The sequence below is a fragment of the Glandiceps talaboti genome, chromosome 6 (genome assembly GCF_964340395.1).
Source record: "Glandiceps talaboti chromosome 6, keGlaTala1.1, whole genome shotgun sequence".
Lineage (NCBI taxonomy): Eukaryota > Metazoa > Hemichordata > Enteropneusta > Spengelidae > Glandiceps > Glandiceps talaboti.
In genome coordinates, this window is record NC_135554.1 from 13,203,900 (window position 1) to 13,220,441 (window position 16,542).

Sequence of the window (16,542 nt, forward strand, 5' to 3'; positions counted from 1 at the left end):
AGAAATACATACAACCACTGTATTTCAACTTTAATTTCTCTTCAGCTTGAGTTGTACAAATATGAGTGTTATATGTTTACACCCTATACAATTAGGCTCTTTAATACTATTCTCTAACTTTGAGTGATTTGAATTCATAATTTAATATGCATCAGGCCTATGTGTGCGCGCACGAGTGTTTGTGCTTTTTGTGTGAAAACGTACATGCCTGTGTGTGCTTGTGCATGTGGAGGGGGTCCGGAAGCGAGGTGAGTCAGTCAGTCAGTCAGTCAGTCAGTCAGTCAGAAACAAAACAAGGAATTAACTGTCACTCTTACTTAACTACAAAATCAATCCAAAAGAACAACAGCATTCAGCATTCAGGAAAATCTGTGTTTTATTGTGGTATGGAGTAAGATGGTGTAACATTTCATTCCTGGAAGTGGAGGTTTGCAACTATATAGTACTGAACACTAGGTGGCGCTGTTGTGCACTGTATTAATATTCCAGTCTCTGTTTATATTAAGTTATCCATATAAAGTCTCTAGAATATTACAGTCATTATTAGTGAATTTTTTTCAAAAATTATACAGCTCGTGAAATTTTACCACGTTAACCAACGGGTGTATAAGCTTTAATATTTAAAAATACAGAAGTAATGTGAATGCTATACCATTCACTACGTACATGCACCATTACCTTTTAACCTGGGGTTTCTGCTGTATAAAAGTAGTAATCAGGTCAATTGTAAACTCTATTTTACAAAGTAAAATTTGGATTATTAATGATATGATCTCAAATCCTGATTTTGGGCATACATAATTTACATATTTATGATTCGATCAGGTGACCCGTTTTGAAAATTTACATATCATGGGTCTATAAAGATTATGAACAAAAAAATGATTTTATAGTAATTGCATGACTGAAATGTCAACTGTGTTATATAAAAACAACGAGTGACTGGTATTTATTGTAAAACAGGAAAATAGTGCTGTGAGGATATTACTGATGAGAGAGCATGGACACGCTCATTGTTATCAGGATATAGAGTGGTGTAATGATGTGTACTGAATCTCCGCCACCTACGGGGAAAAGAAGAGAGTCATTCTTTAATAGATATATGGGACAAATCATCCATGTTTGATCAAAGACATGTACAACTATATTAAACATCGAGTGGCTCTCACACAATTATGATAATTTCGCTTATAATGCGTAGTTCAACAAGTACAACAAATGTGTATGGCCAAATTGGAGGCATTGCCAAGCGTTTCAAACATCGTGTGAGACAAGTTGAAAACAAAATGTACTTCTCTAAGGATATAAATTATAATTTACTGTCACAGTGGTATCGTTTCCAGTTTACCCGCTCATATAATAAGAGTGCATGCATGCACTTTTTTACTACTAAACTCGCATATCAAATACTCGATAAATACAAGTGTTCATAGCTATATATCTGCAATTGTGTAATTCATACCAATTTCATATAACCAGGTTGGTGTTTTTTACCAAAACGTTCACTTCACTGTTACAGCCACATCCCATTTTTTTGTCTTAAGTAATAATTCATTAAAGGGACAGGGTCTGCAACCAACTTGTCATTATTGGTTTCCAAATAAAAGCTATACTAATAGTTTACCCTATAGTCACTGGCAAAATTCTCATTGTATTAACTGCTGTGATTAGTATTCTTACACTATCTGAATAAAATGACGTCATTTTATTCTTATATAACAGTATCACAGCAGTTTATACGGTAGGAGTTTTGCCAGTGTCTGCTGGTTGTCAGACAAGTTAAATGTAAGAAACCTTTGGGAACAAAAATGACGACAAATGCTTACCGCGTCCCTTTAAATTATCTAAGAAATTCATGCCAAGTGTTTAGGATACAATACAATCATTAAAACATACCAGTTGGACAGTTCATACTTAGTTCTCTTATTGTGCCTACGGCTGCTTTTGTAGTACGAGCCAGAAATAATAAGTTGTCCTCTGTTATCAGGTCGGCATTATCACAACTTTCATGGTAGCATCCATCCATTGGTTTACGGAAATTGGCTGTCAGTATGAAAAAAAAAGAAACTGTGTTTACAATGGTTCATGACAAAAATACTTGTAGATTTTATTCTCCAATATTTTCGTCCGTTCAGAGTGACCAAAGTGGTCTTTGTCACTGCGAGTCGCTAGACGAGTAGTGACAACCATTAGATCACGAGTATCTTCTGGCTGAATGAAGTAAAATATTGGAGAATAACATAATTTTACCAGCGGCAGTAATATCGAAGAAAGATTGGGGGAAATAATAGCAACTTTGTTCGTTGTGATACATATTTCGAACACAGTAGAACCAGTGACTTACAAGACACGCGTTGGTGGCACGGCTTTATGGGATCGTTACCAACAATTGTACCTTTAATGAGTCCATAGACCCTACACGAGGACGCGTCTCTGTTAGCATTTCTTTGAAGAATTGCAACGTCTGTAATAATCCCTTTTACACCTTGCTACTGATAGACTCTACAGATACGAGTAACATCTCGCTGTGTCCTGTACGTCATTTTGTACATGCGTTTTTCATGTAGGGCCTATATATATGCTTAAACACTGCAGTTCTCTAAATCTATCTATCTATCTATCTATCTATCTATCTATCTATCTATCTATCTATCTATCTATCTATCTATATATCTATCTATCTATCTATCTATCCATCTATCTATCTATCTATCTATCTATATCTGTCTGTCTGTCTGTCTGTCTGTCTGTCTGTCTGTCTGTCTGTCTGTCCATCCGTCCGTCTGTCTGTTTGTTTGTTTGTATGTCTGTCTGTCTCTGCCTGCCTGCCTGCCTGTCTGTCTATCTATCTATATAAATATAGATATATGTATATATGTAGCTATCCCTCTATCTATTCGTAATATATATATATATATATATATATATATATATATATATATATATAGTTTTGGTAGTACGGTATAGAGCACTGTCTTAGCAAATTGATACTCACCATCAAGATATATATATATATATATATATATATATATATATATAGTATATATAGTATAGATCCATCCGCCCATGTATGTATGTATGTATGTATGTATGTATGTATGTATGTATGTATGTATGTATGTATGTATAGCCACTGATCCATGAAAAACATTCCATTAATCACACTACTATCTAATATATATCCGTCTACCATCTGTCTATATGCTTTTTCTATATCTATCTATCCATCAACATACCTATCTATCTAATGTGTATCTATCTATCTATCTATATATAATATCTACATTTCGTTCTTTTCATCCATCCATCTAGCTGTCTCTTATTTGATATTCTTCTCTGTAGACACTAAATCAAAGAAATCAACACAGTAAGTCACAAAAAACTTTAACTAAATACTATACGCTCTCTTATACTCTCTGCTACCCATGTTATTCTCAACTGTAACTTTCTAAACCTAAATCAACAATAAAAAATGTATAAAGGTCGTTCACCTGTGTCGGTAATGAATAGTGCAGGTTGTCCATTATACCAGAACCGTATGTGATCACTTCGAAAGAAGTCACCAAAGAGATTTATATGCTCTTGAGTTGGAACACCTATAGTTATAGATATAAAGGTAACTGATTATAGGTGATTTGCAAACTAATGCAAAAAAAGATAGAATGATCTTACGATATATAGTAATAACAGCATATTGGATAGTTCCGAATATGTCGAGAACACACTTATGTCGTTGCTCAATGTTTTTTCGCCGACAAATTGATAGCTCGAGAAGTCAGACTATACATTACTTTCTAAGTAACTACGGTCTCAACAAGCACTACAAACTATGAATTACTTTGATAAATGACGTCTTCGAAGACGTCATTGTAGTGGTAGCTATTTCATTTTTAGTTAAAAAGTTTAGGCGACACTGTGTGGAATTTCCAGCATTTTGTTCAATAAGTTTGATGTTCATTGCGGTGTTACAGTAACGAACGTGATTTTGTTCCGAGAGTGTTACTTCTTTCCCGGGAACAAACGATAATTTTGTAAAATGACTTGTATCTTGCATAATCTCTCCAACCTAACTCAATATTCCTCAAAATATTATAAAAAGCTGGAAATTTCTGAAAAAAAATCCCATGTAAATCTACGGCGAAAGCCCATTTCTCGTCGAACGGCTTACATTTGAAATACCCCTATCACCATAATATTCGTCAACAAATTCACATATAGGGTGTAAATATTCATTGCCTGTGGAATGAACGCTGATAAGATGCATCGATGAGTGTATATTGTAATTATACAGCAGAGGAATATCAACTGTGCAGAAAAAGTAAGAACGGATACAATAGTTGCCTGTGTCTGTCTAGTCTCTTGCAGCTGGTAATTCATATACATTTTAACACAATTGTTGTATGCGTATATCTCTTGCAAAACGGTGACTTACTGAACATCGATGACATGAAAGACAGCACGCTACCCTGTCGTATGTTTGACGGACAAAACAAACGACAGCAAGAATGCATATAAATATCAAGGCATTGTAATGATCATGAATGGACTGGAATAACATACCCTCAAAGGGGAGCATAAATACTTCGGTGTACATATCTGTTACGTTGACCTTGGCAAGATTTGACGCAAGCTTTGTCGAGATAAAAGAATCATCTCTCCTTCCGATTATGGTTAAAAAATCACCACGGTAATTACGTGTCATTAGGTTTTGTCCGACTGTAGGAAAAAACTGAAACAAGAACAACAACAACAACAACGTTAATGACCAGATGTTAACTTAATGCTTGCCGAAAGGGTACATGTCTTTGAGCGGTTATGGAGAGAATTATACGCATTGCCCGTAAAACAACATTCAATATGAAAATATCAACGGTTGAGTATTCCATTGCTCATTAATGTGCCAACAACTTACGCAAACTCAAATTCTGCAAATAGGATGCAAGTCTGCAAACCGCGTCCGTTAAACTTGTGAAATGCATGCGCTAAATATGCCATATCCGTTCATCAACTAAGTAATGAAATTTTCATGTCATGATATTGCCTTACTAACAAAAATCACTAATTATGCAAACCGTTCATTACTACTCATGAAATGTATACCAAAATCTTATCAGTTCTTGTAATAAATATAAGGAAGATGTGTAAAACCACCAACTGTGCTCTCTAATATGATAGGACAAATCGAGTTTATTAGTGAAAGGGTGGCTATGTTGTTTATTTCCATTGACTGCTTTCAGTTGATAATATATATATGTGTGTGTGTGTGTGTGTGTGTGTGTGTGTGTGTGTGTGTGTGTAATGTATATGACAACATTTTCGAAAATCTTTTCTTTGTAGGAATGATGTCACAAAAGATGTTTCACAAATCATGTAACTTATTTGGTTTTTGTATTAATTTCATCCTAAACAAAAACAAAATATATGCAAATTTACTATAATTAAGGTATTGTTAACAGCGATATAGAGTTATATCTTACTCGAGGCGAAATAATCAAATTTGATCAGTTTTCATGTCTTGGTGTGACAGTCGCTGTGGTTTCAGGTGCAATTTGCAAGTACAGACAATACTCTCACCATCGGCGTTGTCCGGTGTGTATGACCATATACTGCGTGTGACATTATTGACCTACTAACACTGATGGTCTATTTTGTTAAACGCAAAGATGTACTCCAAGCAAAACTGACGATAACTTACTTGGAACAGTCCTTCAGGAAATGTTTGCGAGTTGTCAGCTTTGTTATAATTCAGTACAGTTTCCATCACCAACGCTCCTTGAAATCCACTCCTAGCAGAATGGCTGACTTGCAAAAATGGCTCTAACCAATCGTTGACAAAATGGTAACTACCAACAGATATACTGTCAGCGGCTGTAAAAGATAAAGGAGGAAACCTTTGAACACATCCCCAATTCGCAAGTTGTCCTAAACTATCGTAACGTAACAAGCATTGCAGATATTAATTCTGGAGAACAGTTTACCAGTACTAGTGGCCAGCCTTTGAAATATTCTTTGACAGTGAGTACCAAAATGAAATAACACTAACACCAGTTTGAAAAAAGGTCACATGTCAGTTTGGATAAGAAATACATTGTACGGCACTGACAGACACACCAAGTGTAATTCAAAATACAACGCGCAAAAAAACCCGATGTGCTACATTTGCCTACTCGTGGTAAGCAGGAATAAAAAACAAGTTCCATGCAAAGACATACTGCGTAATTAGCAGTGATAACGATAAGTATAAGTATAAAAACATAAACTACACTACACAGGAACCCGGATGTCATGACTCTGTTTACTGATCAGAGTGCTACATGGTATAACAATCGGGTACGACTGTTAGCTAATGTGAATTAGAACTTCCATAAACAAACTAACAAATGAACAAAAGTGTTGTCTAAACCTAATTGGACATCAGTGCCACTCCCATTGCATTCTCAGCGTTGTCTTTAGCTAATTTTGTCACTGTGTGACATCTTTCCTAATCTCACTTCACCGTATCGGTGTTTTTTCAAGAGTTTTATTTATTTATCCTGCTGTTGAACTATTGTCGATAACAGCAATCAGGAATTTGGAGCTCAAATGGTTGCACTGTATATTTTCGTGGATACTTCGAACTACTGATGCTAAATAATCAGTTCAACAATTGGCTATAAAAAGAACTTTCCGAAAAAGAAAAATACATTTATGTACGATCCCTGTACTCCAAACGTATGGCAAATGATTATGCTTTGTATGTAGACATTTAATGTCCACAAATTATTAATTTAGAAAAAAAAGAGTACAATTTCTGTCTGTGTTTTTAGCAAGATCAAAGAAGAGGGTCTTAGAAATTGTGTTCTATCGAGACTCAACGGACTGCCGATTGTTTCTATGTTACCGTAGAGATTTAATTGCATTTTCAATAATATGTGGCCGTTATTGTAGCCTGCTAAATATATAACATAATTGATACCATTATATTGTTGTACCATATCGTATCACTACATATGAAATAATATATCATACATACATACATACATACATACACACACACACACACACACACACATACATACATACATACATACATACATACATACATACATACATACATACATACATACACACACACACACACACATACATGCATATATAGTGTCATTATATCATATCATATCATATACCATATTATATATTATACCATATCATATCATAGTATATTCTATATAATATGTTATGTTACATCACATCACATAACATCACATCACATCATATCATATCATATATCTGATCTTTACATGACTTTTCCCTAATCTGAAAGTTACTCATATCATAATACATATATGTACAATATTACCTTCCTGGTATTCTTCCAAATCAAATGCTACAAATACGACTGTGTTCCGTTGTTTGCATTCGTCATTTTCTTTATGAAACATAGAAGCAGCTGCCAACAAGACAGCCATTCCCGAGCCGTTGTCATCAACACCAGGTGTCTCTGCTACAGTATCGTAGTGCGCCCCCAAGAGGACAACATTGTCTTCAGGCGTACCTTGTAACTCACCCGGTAGAACACCAATGATATTGACACCGTCATACTGTAAAGGCAGAGGAACGTACAGATTACATTTCTTGTTACAATGGATATAAAATGTACATTTTGTGACTTTTTGTACATTCGGGATGCACAACAAACACTTTATACAAATTGAATAATAAAACATTAAATATCATGCCATATGGACATTAATGTAACACAACACAATCAACACAACACAACACAACACAACACAACACAACACAACACAACACAACACAACACCAAACCAAACCACACAACATAACATAACATAATATAACATAACACAACAAACATGGTATGACGTTACGCCAATGTTAATGTACATTCTCTCTCTCTCTCTCTCTCTCTCTCTCTCTCTCTCTCTCTCTCTCTCTCTCTCTCTCTCTCTCATCGGGAGGGGCATGGCACTTGTACATGTGTGAGTGAGTTAGTGAGTGAGTGAGTGAGTGAGTGAGTGAGTGAGTGAGAGAGTACATGCAAACATTAACGTGACTAAAAGTATACCTAACAGCTGCAATGTAGAAGCAAACACGTCCTAGTATTCAGTACGAACAACATACCACATTAAAGTTTAGTTTTGGGAACTCTTGAATTTGGACATTCAGTTTGGAACTTTCAAACGCCTCTCTGATATAATTCCTGACATTATCCTTGTTGATAATGTTGACTTCATGATGACGATTCAAACTGAAGTGATCGGTTAGCATTGTTCGCAAAGATGATGCTAAGTCTTCAAGAGTTTGGTCCTCAGCTGCATTTCCAAGTGAGTTTGACAAAATAAAAACTGCAATGAAGAGAGAAAGAAACCATTGAATATTAAAGTGAGAGTATAGATGAGAAAGAGGTATTCGGTTTAGATGTTTAATTTACCAAAAACTATGAGAAACAACGTAGACAAAGTGCATGTTTGTATAAAGGCGATGAATAGTAAAGCAGTCATTTTGTTTTGGCACAACTGAACTGATGTTCAGTAGTGCTATAGCCATTGTGAAATGTCTGTGTGTGTATGTGTGGGATGTATGTATGTATGTATGTATGTATGTATGTATGTATATATGTATGTATGTATGTATGTATGTATGTATGTAAAGGTCAACCCATACCGATAAGACTTCAGTAGCAACACAGGCAAGGAGTTGGTTATCACCCACTGCATAAACAAACGTACATTAATATTAGTTCATGTAGAGGACTGTTAATCCTGCACATGTCAAACTCTGAGTCAACATTTTGACAGCTGAAGGACATAAATGGATTTATCACAGTTGTAAACATCATAAGCAAAACAGGTGTTCTCTTGCTGATTAATGTAAATAAACTCTAACAATAACCTCATTAGGTGTTAGAGTAGAACGCCACTCCACCACATAAAGGTATTTGTGTAAACTGGGCTGTAGAGAGACATTTTATGATTTTACATTTCGCCGAGAAATACAAAGTGAAAAGTATTGGCCGGCTCAGTACAGTATTGTTTAGTGGTAGCATGGATGTATACATCATATCCATGGCATGGTGGTAGCCCATAGTAGTAGTCGGGCATTGTCTCATGGGGCTAGCCTCATAAATATGGACCTGTTGAAACCTGCATATTCAGGAGTAAAGAACAAATGCTGACACATGTACAGTCATGTATGGAAATTATGTAAATGTACTAGGCAACAAATTTCAAATGCAAGGCAACTCATGAATATTCAAAGCGCATTTGTTCATTACTCATGGATATGCAGCGTTCAACCATTCCATATTAATGACGTTAGTTCCCACCCACCCCCCACCCCACCCCAATTAAACTACGGAAGCAGTAGTTGTTGTTTTTTACCATGGGAGTCGTATTTTTTACCATCCGGAGTAGCTTTTTCCCCATGGGAGTAGTCTTTTTTACCACTGGGAGTAGTTTTTTTACCATGGGAGCAGCTTTTTCTCCATGGGAGCAGTTTTTATTTCATGGGAGTAGTTTTGTTTTACTGTTGGGAATAGTTTGTTCTTACCATGAGGGTAGTTCTTTTACCATGAGAAGTGTTTTCACCATGGGAGTCTTTTTGTTTTGTTTTTAGTTTTGTGACCTTTGTGGGCTTTGTGACAAATAAACAGCTCGTATCATTCATTTCTGACGTATAAAATCTAGGCTGACACCTGTCCTCTAGCGGTAGGTTCAAAGGTAACAAAACTAAAAATGAAAACTGCTCCCCTCATCGTAAAAAACACTACTGCCACGAAATAAAAATTACTCCAATTGTAAAAAAAAATATTCTCACGGTCAAAAAACTACTCCCATGATAATGGTAAAAAACTGCTGCCATGATATAAGAGCCTCTCCCATGAAATAAAAACCACTCCCACGGTGAAAAAACTTCTCCCATGGTAAAAACAAAAACAAAAAAACAACAACAGAAAACCTGCTGCCATGAAAAAAGCAGCTTCCATGGTAAAGAAAACTATTCCCATGGTAACCAAAAAAAAACTACTCCCATGAAATACAAACTACTCCCATGGTAAAAAATATTTAAACAAACTACATGTGTGGCCTATAAGCTTCCGTACTAAGTAACTGAGCGTGATGTAAAATCGTAAAATATCTAAAATAGCAAAAAATGGCTTTATTTCATGGAGTTGCATTCCCCTTTAAGCATCACAACTTTGATTATATTACAGGGCGATTATATATACATATAACCAAGGCTATAACCCACTTGCGTTGTCTACCACATTCTGCAACAATATTAGTGTGTGTCTGTCATAATTTGCCTCTCGCTTGATTTTCAAAATAATATGTTCGTCGTCCGTTCATGCAGCACGAGGTGTTCGTGTGAAATCCCAAAAGTTTTCTTACCGACAGCATAAAGGTCAATCCGGTCTTTTGTTGTTTATGCTTCTTTAATTCTATAGGGTTATCAATCATACACCCCTTAATTATCATAGATTGAAATGATTAATCAAATGCTGACAAGTAACGCTTGGTGGGGCGATGTGAATGTATCGATTACCATGGTAACTGAAATCCCACATGTACACGCTCAAATTATGCAAATAGCTTCATCTCGCTTTGAAAACTATTATCTGTTGTTCCTGATTTTAACTGTATTGTCACAACAATACTCTGGATTCGTCATCTGAAATTTGGTAGTGTTTATCAGTTACCATACACATTACATATATTGCATATAAAGAGGTCAAAAGGTAACTGACAGCTAAATATGGAGGTCAAGGGTTATGGTGACATTCAGCAATCAATACAGCGCATAATCTTAGTAAAGCACAAAGAAATATTTTGGGCGAGTTCCAGATAAAATCCGTCTGCGATCCGATAGCTAGACTGTCAACGGCGCTAATCATTAGGGCTGATTGCCAAGGGGCACATTAGATAGTAGTTACTAGTGCCCCCCCCCCCCCGGAACTAAGTCGGGGGGGGGGGGTACTAGCTAGGAGTCACTAGCTGGGAGTCACTAGCTCTCATCTAAATTACAGACCAGCGCCGTAAACAGTCTAGCTAACAAACGGTTTTTATCCTGAACTCGCCCACAGTATGCACTTTATATAGCCTACGTACATGTAGATTTGAACGACTTTCGCTACTGACACTATTCCACTATCCTAACTGACATTTTTATTTTTGAAATTTAATTTCTGACAAATAAATAGCGATAATTCAAAAAAATCAAAATGCCAGGATAGCGGAATAGTGTAGTAGCGGTAGTCGTTCAAGTCCCGTACAGATAGGCTACAGGTAATTCAACATATGACCTACATTACCACACCTGCATGGAGACACTGAAATCTCATACTACCAGTCGCTTACATCATAAATGGCTGTCAAAATTGAATAGTATTTTATATCATCAGCCAGATTAAAAAATGTTATTTCTGGAAGAATAGTATCATCTCGCTGTTTTCAGCGTCTTGAAACATCATTCTAAACTGTAGAGAACTTGTACCTCAAGATGTTGTTGTCATTGAATTCAAAGAAACGCATCACAATAACGTGCTCGGACTCGGAGATTCAAAATATCATAGGAATTCGCAAGTCATGACTGTTCGTCAATCAGTGGAGTGGAGCGCGGCATGGCAATAACAATATTATGGCACAGCATATGGCGACAGAGAATGTTCTAAGACGAGGCTCTGCTCTGTGGTTCGGGGAATTTTAAAACGAAAGGGGTTATTTTGAGGATAACGGATCGAAGAAGAATATTTTTAACGACATAAATTATTATGGCATTAACATTACTACACTATTTATAGATAGCATAATTCTCTAACACGTACAATTATTCGGTGGTATTTTAATCATTTTCAGTGAATATATTGTCGGTTGTCTGATCGAAAGATAATACTCCAGTTGCAGCTGTTTTAAGGAGAAGTTTCATTTCCCCAAACCATTTGACTGTACTGTAAAATCTCGACAGTGGGTTTTGTAAAAATCACGCTCCATGGATTAGTTTCTAGAAACAAAATACACGTACTTCAAAGTGACCTGTTTTCTCGTGCACCGTGAGATCAACACATACACAGGTACGGTCTCCGTGGATAACATGGCGGACATTCAGACGAACCCAAATTTCTTACAAACTAGTTTGTCGAATCTCCATTTTAAAAAAAAAACATTGCGCATGTATTGATGGCACAAATTCAAGTTCAGAAAACATGTATAGAAACAATTTTACTTCTTAATTTCGATGAGATGAAAAATGGCAAAGAAAAAGATAGTTTCGTTTTAGTGGTATTCTGTTTTAGAGCAAGTGGTGTGTATGGTCGTAAAATGTTTCCGTACCATAACGACGTGCCGTACTTGCAATAATTAGTTTCAGATACGCTAGAGTTCACACGAGACCTAAAATTGTAATATGATGAATATGACATTGTCTTGTTTTGGCATCAAGGAGTCGTTTTGGTACCATGTAATCTCTTCCTTGGTTACGGCCCAATATAATGTGTGGTACTATGTAATTTGCTTAAGCAGGGTAATTTGACATTAATTTTTTGTGTGATTTATAACGCTTAGGATTATTAATATGCTAAACTTACTGTACCTCACCCGTACCCCCACCCCCACACCCAAATCATAACTATCATAATTGTTTGTGCATGATATGCCAGGTTCATGCAATGCATGAAATAGTGTGTGTAATTTGAAACTGGTACATAGGAACATTGAAAACCCGTTAAGGTTTTACATTCAAACCTTACCTGCGAAGCACACAAACAATCGTCTTCATCTCGGAGATTCTCGTTATAGAGGAATACCTATCTGCGAGAATATTGAATTGACGGACGAATGACGCACACTGTACTAGAAGCGTAGGATTGAACTTTCAGTAGGTTAGATTGCGATCGGATGTCGTAGACTGTTACGGCAGCAGTCTTCAGTTAGTGCGCCCGCCACAGCATGCACAGAGGGGCGTTGACCCTATCAATTTCCAAGACCCTTTTCTATTGAACGCTCTGCAGGCTTGCACACTGGTGCTTGAGAATACGAGAATATGTAATGGACCCCGTTTAAAACTAGCGTTCCCTCTGTACTATCTCCTGATTAAATACCAAGCTTGTGTACTTCTCTGGAAACGACTCCAGATTCTGTGGAAATGTTTATGTTAATTTCGTTTCATTTGTTAACGCCTATAAATCATAAGAATAGGCGAATCCCGCCGTTACGCTGGTACCTGGAATTCAGACTACATTCTGTGTAGTGTTTGCATGGCGACGCATGCGCCGTTCAATTTTATTTCAACTCTATCAACCAAAATGTTGGGACAAAATATCGCGTTTTAAAAACGTGGTCCAACAGATTTTCCTATATAATTAGTCTAAGTTTTATATTCTTAATAATGGTTCTGTTATTTCTGGATTTCTCAAGTCAGATACAAAACACATCGTGAGATATTGGAGTTGTACACTGCATCAACACTAACATGTCTTGAATATTCATTTAAAACGAAAGTGAGTGAGGTTTTTTATTCAAGGAGCGACAAGGTATTGGTAGTTTGTCAAATTTATATATACAAAAACTATCTGGTAATACCTGTTGTTTGGCGACTAAAGTCCTCCAACCAACGCCTTTTCTTGCGGTCATAAAAAACGCCGCATCTGTTCTCATTTTAAAAAAAAAAAACGAAGATAAAAAGAATATCATGGTGGCGTAAAAACTTATTCTCGGAATCAGCCTCTTCATCATTGCTTGTCAAATTACAATACAGTAACAATATTTAATATTTCACCAGCATCGGGTTTTATATTGACAGGACCAGTATATGACAATCTATCGATATCAACTTGAACTCTCGAAATTCGACCTTAATTCCGGCAGAACGTTTGTTCTGTGTCTCGTTTAACTGTAAACAGATGTTGTATTTTAATTACTAGTGATGCATTCACCAACAACAACGATAACAGTGAAATAATATGCTTTCATAAAGAGAATTCTTCATGACCTTGGAAATAATTACGGCTTTGAGTTTGGGTTACTAGATTTCAGCAATTATAGATCGGAGATTGGGCATGTGCGAAAGACAATTCGAAGTATTATAACTTGTCTCGCGTGAGATGGCGATTCAACAAGTTAGCGGGAAACACTGTCAGGTAAAATATACTGTGTCAGGTGATCTCGGTCGACTACAAACGTTCGTATAGCTATTGATATATGTATTCAGTCTGACACGTTCGGCATACGCAGCGTAAATACTGCTTACACGACTGTGACTGTAGACATGTTAATCAGCTTGTGAACTTTTCGTGACCTTTGTAAACTTCAAAAATTATGACGAAATGTTTCTGATTACTTCGCTTTTTCTTCTTCCTCTTTTTTCTGACCTTCCATCTTGTAGTCATTGGATGGTTCACCCCTCTCTATGGGAATAACTCTCTCTTTCGGTGGTTCAACGGACAACTTTGGCGCCTCGATTGTAAGGATGCCATCTTGGGACAAACGTGACTTGATCTGTTGTAAATCCGTACCGTTAGGTACGATGTATTGGCGAGTGAATTCTCGAGAGATGTATCCGTGTTCATCTTGCTTCTCTTCGTGTTTTGCACAAACCACGATTCTGTTGTCGACCAACTTCAAAGTGACTTCATCGGGTTGGAAATGGTGCACGTCAAGCATTACCCGAAAACGGTCTTGTGTGTCTTCGCTCTGGAAAGCCTGGCGCTGCGCAAGCCGTGGTCGAAACCGTTGTCTTCTTGGCGTGATGTAGTAGCCTCCGTATAAGCTGTGTGGTTCGAAGAAAGACGACAGGCCATGATGATGGTGGGCTTCGTCAAACAGGTGAGATGTAAAGTCAAAGTCCTCGAAGAATGGATGACTGAACGGAATCATAGACATGGTGATCACGTACCAGGATCAGTAACAGTTCTCAAATTATGTACGATGCCTATAGATACCTACATCCAGACGGGACACAGCGACAGTGTGCTGTGTGTCTGCGTCACCCCTTTTATATATGTTCGTACGGCGTGACGCGGCGATTGTGGAATTGTCTAGAGCCTCAAAACCTTAGGTGACGTGTCGTTCACCTTTAGTTTGGATTTACTTTCATACACTGTAACTACCTTCTAAATACGCATGCTCTGTGTTTGATCGGAAAGTTCCAGAATATCATGAATATACATAGTTACAGCAGGTTGAGGGAAACACTCCGACCGAAAATACTATAAAACACCACCACAAACAATTGTTATTTTCACAGGTTTAGCTTTGTTTTCCAAATGTAAAAACGCCAACAATATCAAATCTTTAGTGTGCAACCTAACGATCGATAGAACAAGGAGACGGGTGATTTTTTTCTATGCGACACTTGCAACTATGTTTAAAGCCTGCACGATACTGTCACAATTGGTATCAACTAATATGGAAAATCCACAACTACTTTATGACTATGTATACCAGCTCTAAGATCTCGACCAACTTCCATCTCCAACCTTCCTGGGAATTTTCGGAACCACGCACCAAGACTCGGATCACTATAGAGAAGACCAAGAACATAAGCTATGATGGCCTGCATTGTCCTATTCAATAAACTGAATTACCTGTATATCTACATGTCTCCTATTCTTTCCTGTTCGAGTGTAAGTAAGGTCCCTAATGGTACCTCATTAAAGCTGCCAGCGAGTATAGAGTTCTTCCCCCTTAGAAAATCCCCACATGTGATTCCCTCATTTACCCTGTATTATAGCAGTAGAGATGCTACTTCTAACGTTTGAAACGATATGACAATACGATGGGTGTCTATTTAATGAAGGCACACGTCGTACTCTGACGTATATGAATAGTGCATGGTATAGCGCTCACATCTTCCAGGAAAGGATCAGTGGCCGCACTTAACCCCAACCTAGGAAGCCGTACAAAGCAAATATCGGTACTCATAGTCAATCTTTGTTATCTCTGGGTTTTCATAAGGGAACCTTACAAATGGTGACGGCCGGGGGAATTAGGAGTGGTCACCACTTTTTTTTTTTAAATCGGTTCTTGGGGAAGGCCATATTTTAGAAATGTTAGAAGGGGAATGTCACTTTGACTTTGACTCATTATATTGTCTCATTTTGCATTTTGGATGAATTTGGCATCCCACAGCTGCCACATCAGTTTGGGGTGTGATTAGAGTCAGGGTTAGAGTTAGAGTTAGAGTTAGGGTTAGAGTTAGGTTTAGATACAGGGACCGTAATATCTCGACCATGTCAATCCAATATCATTTCTGATAACCATGTATTGTTAGGTGTTAGGGGAGAGGTCACAGTGTGTCTCAAAGGAGTGAAACGGGAACAGTTGGGTAAGATATTAGCAATAATATAATTGTAGAGATGTTGACCGCGGTACCAACAATATCAACAGTGTGTCTATCTAGCTATAGTGTTTGGGAGTTAATATTCTGGCCTTCAGCTCAGCCAGTGAGATTCAAACACAGGTATGTGATTAATGCGACGTCGAGTTCACACAACTTCACTACGGTGGTAGTACTTGGGAAATAACCAATACCTTTAAAAATAGT

The 16,542-nt window shown here is 37.1% G+C and overlaps 2 protein-coding genes across 5 annotated transcripts; both read right to left on the reverse strand.

Annotated features, from left to right (window-relative positions):
* Positions 1-78: 78 nt before the first annotated feature.
* Positions 79-13,609, reverse strand: LOC144436314 (uncharacterized protein YfbL-like). Of its 4 annotated transcripts, none has more exons than XM_078125068.1 (9): positions 12,749-13,609; positions 8,668-8,714; positions 8,125-8,348; positions 7,340-7,580; positions 5,696-5,868; positions 4,561-4,729; positions 3,492-3,596; positions 1,897-2,043; positions 81-1,064 (listed from the first exon to the last, which is right to left on the reverse strand). In XM_078125068.1, exons 3-9 carry the CDS (start codon positions 8,269-8,271, stop codon positions 985-987), a joined length of 1,062 nt encoding a protein of 353 aa, XP_077981194.1. In that variant the 5' UTR covers positions 8,272-8,348; positions 8,668-8,714; positions 12,749-13,609; the 3' UTR covers positions 81-984. The 4 variants fall into 4 exon arrangements, with proteins under 4 accessions (XP_077981192.1, XP_077981194.1, XP_077981195.1 ...); XM_078125069.1 differs by lacking the exon at positions 8,668-8,714 and adding an exon at positions 10,255-10,674; XM_078125066.1 differs by lacking the exons at positions 8,668-8,714; positions 12,749-13,609 and adding an exon at positions 11,320-11,359 and having other exon boundaries at positions 79-1,064.
* Positions 13,610-13,750: 141 nt separating this feature from the next.
* On the reverse strand, positions 13,751-14,993 carry LOC144436316 (alpha-crystallin A chain-like). Its single transcript, XM_078125070.1, has one exon. The coding sequence runs from the start codon at positions 14,877-14,879 to the stop codon at positions 14,334-14,336; it is 546 nt and encodes a 181-aa protein (XP_077981196.1). The 5' UTR covers positions 14,880-14,993; the 3' UTR covers positions 13,751-14,333.
* Positions 14,994-16,542: the final 1,549 nt, after the last annotated feature.